Source organism: Pipra filicauda, unplaced genomic scaffold, assembly GCF_003945595.2.
Source record: "Pipra filicauda isolate LSUMZ 115617 unplaced genomic scaffold, ASM394559v2 scaffold5_size6683894_pilon, whole genome shotgun sequence".
Classification (NCBI taxonomy): domain Eukaryota; kingdom Metazoa; phylum Chordata; class Aves; order Passeriformes; family Pipridae; genus Pipra; species Pipra filicauda.
Genome location: NW_024104754.1, coordinates 754,010 through 760,659, shown reverse-complemented (window position 1 = coordinate 760,659; position 6,650 = coordinate 754,010). Strand labels below are relative to the sequence as shown.

The window sequence follows — 6,650 nt, the reverse complement described above, 5'->3', positions numbered from 1 at the left end:
TAGAGCACTCTGCATAAAACACACACAGTGACTAAATCAACCAGCATTGATCACCACTGACACGTGCTGCAGGGGAACGGCTGTCGCCGTCATGTCCTGCTCAGAACCAGAAAGTGATTTTCACCTGAAACAGATACAGATTTAAGAGAAGAATCACTTCACTGTAAGCAAAACTTTAGTGCATGTATTTGGGTCTCAGAAAAAGCATTTGATATTGGCAATCATGTGGTCACAGAATAGTCACAGGCTGAGACAGGAGCATATGAAGCTGTGACACCTGTACCAGTTCTGCTGGAATCATTAAATAAATAACACATAGAAAAAAACTACAAAAGGGCAACAAGGAAACAGCATGAGACGCTTTGGTATTTTAAAACTAGCACTATTTAACACTGATCCAAGACCCAAAAGACTCCAGTGTCCACCCTTGTTGTTTGATCAGATATTTCCACCATTTTCTGCAATGTTGGTTTTAATAAGAAAAAAACTCAGCAACCCACCATATATTTTTTCTTTTGGTACAAAATATGCCAATATGGGAAACAGTAAAAAAGAAGTGTGACCTGAATCTTATTTTACTATATTCTGGGCTGTCTAGGGAGAGAAGACAAATTCTTACTATTTACTAATCAACTCTACATATAATTTCCTCATTTTACTACTTCAACATCTCAACCACTGCGTCATGTACTGTACTATAAAAAGGGAGCATAGAACTTGAAGATAAAGAGGTTATGGAGTACAAACCCTCATTTCTAAAATTACTAAAATGACGATTCTACAAAAGGTATGAACATACAGAACCTTTTAAGGTCTCACATTTACCATGAACCATGCAAATAATTTCAGTCAATTTTCTGGAATATGTGCAATTAACCTCTACATACTTGATGCCCTCCAAATGCATCTTGCAAAGCTCTTCATCAGAAAAGCAAACAAATACAAATGAAAAAGGAAATAATTGCACAGCATTTTCTCTGCAGAGTGCAAGATGAAGCCAAAGTTTTGACAACCATCAGTTAAAGCAATGAATCAAAGCGCACTGCTATATCTGATCACTAAAACACTTGGTCCTTCCCACTAGAGAGAGGAAAAAATGTGTGAATTCCTAACTTTTATTAAAAATCCTCTAGCTTGAAAGATCAGTGATTGTTTAGCAAAGGTTAGTGAAGTTCTCAGTGATTCCTTACTCTTATCCCATTTCCTCAAATGTGTCATTTGAATCTCTTACCTCACCTATTTTCCAGACATCTCTGTATTAAAATTATATATTAAACTTATCTATTAAACTTATCTGTATTACACATATCTGTATTAAACTCCAAAAAGCCAGGTTTATAGGGGATAGGTAAGTCATTTGGAGTTACCTAAACCAAGATAACTGTGCACATGCTTTAGTATATCATAGATGCAAATGAATTTAAACCTCAAAGGAAGAGTTTTAATCCCAGATGCACTCTTTACCAGTGAGGATCCAAAGGGACCTTGACATGATTGAGATGGGCTGATGAAAACTTCTTAAAGTTCAATAAATCCAAGTGCAAGGTCCTACATCTGAGTTGTGGCAATCCTACAGGTTGGATGGAGAAATGATGGAGAGCAGCCCTGTGGAGAAAGACTTGGGGGTGGTGGTTGACGAAAACTCAACATGAGCTGGCAATGTGTGCTGGCAGCCCAGAAAGCCAACTGTGCCCTGAGCCGCATCAAAAGGACCACGGCCAGCAGGTCGAAGGAGACAATTCTACCCCTCTACTCTGCTCTCGTGAGGCCCTACCTGGGGTGCTGTGTACAGGTCTGGTGTCCCCAACATAAGAAGGACACGGAACTGTTGGAGAAAGTCCAGAGGAGGGCCACAAAGTTGATAAGAGAGTTGGAGCACCTTCCCTATGAAGACAGTCTGGGAAAGTTCGGGCTGTTCAGCCTGGAGAAGAGAAGGTTGTGTGGAGACATAGCAACCTTCCAGTATCTGAAGGGGACCTGCAGGGAAGCTGGAGAGGGACTCTTTGTCAGGAATTGTAGTGACAGGACAAGGAGTAGTGGATAAAAATTGAAAGAGGAAAAACTCAGGCTAGATATTAGGAAGAAATTCTTTATTGCGAGGGTGGTTAGACACTGGAACAAGTTGCCCAGGGATGTGGATGCCCCAACCCTGGCAGTTGGATAAAGCCAGGCTGGACAAGGACATGAGCAACCTGGTTGAATGTAAGGTGTCCCTGCCCATGGCAGAGTGGGTTGGGACTCGATAATCTTTAAGATCCCTTCCAACCCTTAACATTCTATGATTCTATGGTACACTAAAATCATATGTAGCCAGTGATGGTAAATCATCTCAAGGGTTGTAGCCTTGACTGTAAATCTGAATCAACACTACAGAGCATTGCTGGGGAGGACCAACAGAGACTGAAGGCCTCTTGCACAAGGATTGTTGTTGGTAACTGCTCTCTGCTCTGGTATAACCAACACAGCAGTATGTTGTCTATGTTGTGCATGTTGACGATTCAGAGCAATATTCTCATGTAAGACAAAGTATTTTGCCAGAATGCCATTTTTGTAACCATCTATGCAGTGGAGGTAGTAATCAACACCATGGAAGGGGTGTGTTTAAACTGATATTCTCAATTACCATATTAGCAGGTCAGATTTCACAAATTGTAATGTTCATTTAATATATCCCAGGATGATTTTATTTTAAAATCTTGGTATCATCTTGACAGTAATTACTACACAGCTGTGACTTCAAACACCATGGGTGGGCTTCTTTCTATTGCAATTGGTATATTTTCACATGTATAACCTGCCCTGTTGGTTATGAAATCAAATGCACAGGAGACAGGAGAGAAAAATTAGAGGCAGAGAAACTTTTGGGGGAGACAGAGATTTAAATAAGGCTCTCTTGCTCCCTCAGATATACTCATGGACATATAAGCTGCAGCTTACCTGACAAGGTTACCTGACTTTTTCAAAAGATGCTCTGTAGGTAGTAAAACTGATAGATCTTCTTCCATGATTTATAATTTTCCAGTTTTCTTACCTTTATTTTCAACTTCTTTTAGCACATTTTTTTTTGTAACACACAAGAATCTTCATGGATAATAAAGGTTTCAGAAGTTTTCAAGAGTGACCAGTGGAATAGGACAAATCTGTTTTCAAAAGAAAGAAGTGACAACACAACTTTCTTCACTGGAGTCTGTATAAAATAGAGTCTTAAAACATGTTTTATGGCACCAGAAGCCATGTATATTTTGCTATTTGCATAGGTGGAAGGAATCAGAAAGACTTCCTGGCTCAGAGTTCCAGCTGAACACAGCACTCCAAACCCTTTGAATACAGAAGACACACTTAGGATTTTTTTTTTCCTGGTTTGTTCCTTCCTTCTTTTTTTTTAAACTTTTTTTTTAAAATATATATATATATGTAAGTCTTTGGTCTACAAGCACATTGGTTCTGTGTGCACACACAGCACTGTTGAACAGTAGGTTGCATAGAGTCTGCTACCCAAGAACCTTGCCTACTTTTGGCACTGCTGTCACAAATCACAGAAAAGTGTCCTGCAAGAGTTGTATGATCCTTAGCATCCAACATCAAACTTTGATCTAGAAACTGGAAGAAGTACGTATATAATGTTTAAGAAGATGTTTACTTTGGGTGTTACTTTGTCTTCTTTGGGACATTGTTTGTAAATCCTGAATAAAAAAGGAGTACAAAATTATTTTACAGACACCCTTAATTTTATTTGTAGAGGTGATGAAATACTGCTGAGCAATCAAAAGTTGCTGTGAATTACGTTAAGTGAATTTTGCTCAAGTTTTCACACATTTAAAATAAACTAATTCTAGTAATGTATGGCATTCTGCCTTCTCTTCTTTACCTTACCAAGGGAGTGGCAATAATTTTAAGAAAAATATCTAGACTGAACTGTGTCCGAGGAAGCAATGAACTTTTCATGTGCTGTTTTTCCCATTACACCCCTGCTCTCATTTATGAGAATGTGCAAGGAAATTTCAGGTGTGAGGTCTGGATTCATAATGGTGCATTTGAACAAATACCTCTTTACATGGAATCTCTGCAAAAAGCTGAAATCTATAGAGGTAAAAATTTGAAAGGTCAAAAAAAAGTGAAAATGAGTTTATCCTAAGTGTTGACATCAATGCGTTTGGGTATTTGCACAACAAATCAAGTCTACTGCTAATGCAATTAACCACCAAATTGAATTTTAAATTATGCTAAAATAATATCCCACAATTACCACATTTTTTCCCAAATTGCTAATTAACCACATTACTTACTATTTAAAATATCGATCCAGTGTTTTAAAATTTTATGTTGGAGGAACAGTCACTGTGATTTGATAGGCAATTTCAAAACCAGTACTTTAAAACACAAAGATAGCAAAAATATCTGAAGCTGATCTAAAATCTATAAAGCTATGCTCTATCTTACTGTAAGTAACAAATTAAGCAACTATTACTTATAGCAGATTCAGCAAAAGCATCAGGGATGGACAGAAGAGATCTGAGCATGATGCTCTCCACCACTGAGAATCCAAGATACAAAGTTTAAGAATGGATATTCCCTTTTGTCCAGAACTTCCCAAAAGAATACAAAATAAATAATATTTCCAAGACAGTACAAGTGAAAATACTGCTCCCATTGTGTCAGTTACATACAGATACAGCATGCCTACGTATACAGAATGGTGTGCTGTCTTCATTCACAAACAGGAAATAATGGCAGTGCGCTATCAGAATGCTTTGATACTCATATTTTTTTCTGATGCTGAGATATATGAAGAAACCGCATTCACAACTTATAATTTACTTCCAGTAGCAAACAGTTCATTCTGTTCATGTCTCATGATTGAACTCAAGGATTAATGCTCCTCTGAGCAAGTGCCACCAGTAAGATACCCATTTGTCCCATTGGCACCGCTGGTCCCATTACTGGCCATAGTGCTGTGCGGGGCCTTTGAGCGAGGTACTGTTTCTTCCTCATCTGAGCTTGACTCAACATCACTTCGGGAATCCTTTGCTACCTGTAGAAGTTAAAAAAGAAGCAAGCAGTAGGTGACTGTAAGGAAACAACTCAGCTTTTTGGTTCAAGAGAATCAGAAATTCACACATTTTTCAATTTGAGCTTTGAGGGTAATCTCAGCTCTGGCACACTTCTCTTCCTTTGCCTGTCTGGACTCACTTCAAACACAGATGTCTGTACACATCTGCCATGCACATATGCCATGTACAAAGGGAGGGTGAGAACTTAGCACTCGTGCACTGAAGGTAGTATGTCCAAGTGCTCAAGGAAAAGGGCTGTGCATAGACTGAAGTAACCAACATCCAAGCTCCCAAATTCAACCTAGCCTCAGTCCCTCTGCTCTCCTAACTACAGCTGTATTTCCTGTCCTTCATTTGGGGTGCTTCTCTTCAACCTAGTAATACAAAATATTCAACCCAACTTCCTTCCCCTCACCTCCCAGCTCATTCCCTAGAGACCACATGGCTCCAGGGAACGGTTCTACACACTAGCAGTAGGAGACTGGAGTACTGGCTGAAACATAACTCACCCCACTGGGTAACTCCAGTCTCTGACTTCAGACAAATGGTGAGAATGGGGCTTGCAAACTGTGGACATAGTCCGGTTCAGTCCCTAACACAGGAGTGACAAACTTACTAGAGCAATTCAACTGCATGCCCCATCGTGTCACTGGAAAGCTATTTCCGAAACAGACGACCTGAGCTGATAGAGATTGTCTGCTAATATCCAGCTGACTTCCTTGAAAATCTCCAAAACTGATAAGAGTGCACCAGATGAAGTACAAAAAAAGCATCAACAGAAAAATGTCTGAAGTTTAACCTGCATGCAGCTTTAAGAATGCAGTTTTCATGCCTGCTTCTACTCCTGTCTGTATAGCTGAGCATCACATTTGTTTAAAATCTCTCCATGCTATGCTGTTTGCCACAGCAGGCAATTACAATTGGCTTTACTATAGTGAATGGACATAAAGGGGGCAAAACATATGTCAAGTCTTTTTCCTCAAAAGCATTAAAGAGCAGGGCCACTGCATATAATTTTTTGCTTACAGTAGTCCTCCCCTACTCCAGAAAGTCCTCATGACAATTCAGCTCCCAGCTCTCATCTCAGAAACAGCCATTTGCCATTGGGGCTCCCAGTGTTGTCCTTACAATATCATAACACCTGAGTGACACTATTCTGCTTGAGACCAGTGAAAAAAGGAAACACAGGTCCCATATACCTCTTAATAAGTACAGTTTTTAATGTCAATGTCTAGCAAGCCCACAATTATGACACCCACGAACTTCAGCAGAGGCCAGAAATTTGGTTCCATGCTTACACAGCTTCAATTAACAGATTACTTCAGTGTCCTTCATATGAAGGGAGTTCTATATTAAATCTGTTAGGGGTACAGAAATACACAAAATTATACTGTTATCAGACAGAAGAGAATAGTCTCAGCACAGGGTACTGAGCACCTGTGATCAATTCAAGGGCAGACTAGATGACTGAAAAATTCTACATCAACTTAAATTCTCTTAATATATTAGATTCACTGCTGATTCTTCTGCTAAAGTCCTGCCCCAAAGCCAAACAATCAAATGAAGATTCTATGCTGCAGCCACTTCATTTAAACATGT

General features: G+C 39.3%; 1 protein-coding gene across 1 annotated transcript in view; it reads right to left on the bottom strand.

Moving 5' to 3' along the window:
* Positions 1-3,706: 3,706 nt before the first annotated feature.
* CERS6 (ceramide synthase 6) overlaps positions 3,707-6,650 on the bottom strand; it is a 109,347-nt gene continuing 106,403 nt past the window's right edge. Inside the window, exon 11 of the mRNA XM_027733724.2 lies at positions 3,707-5,032. Within this exon, the coding sequence (XP_027589525.1) occupies positions 4,871-5,032 (162 nt within the window). The 3' untranslated portion in view covers positions 3,707-4,870. The remainder of the gene's footprint in view (positions 5,033-6,650) is intronic.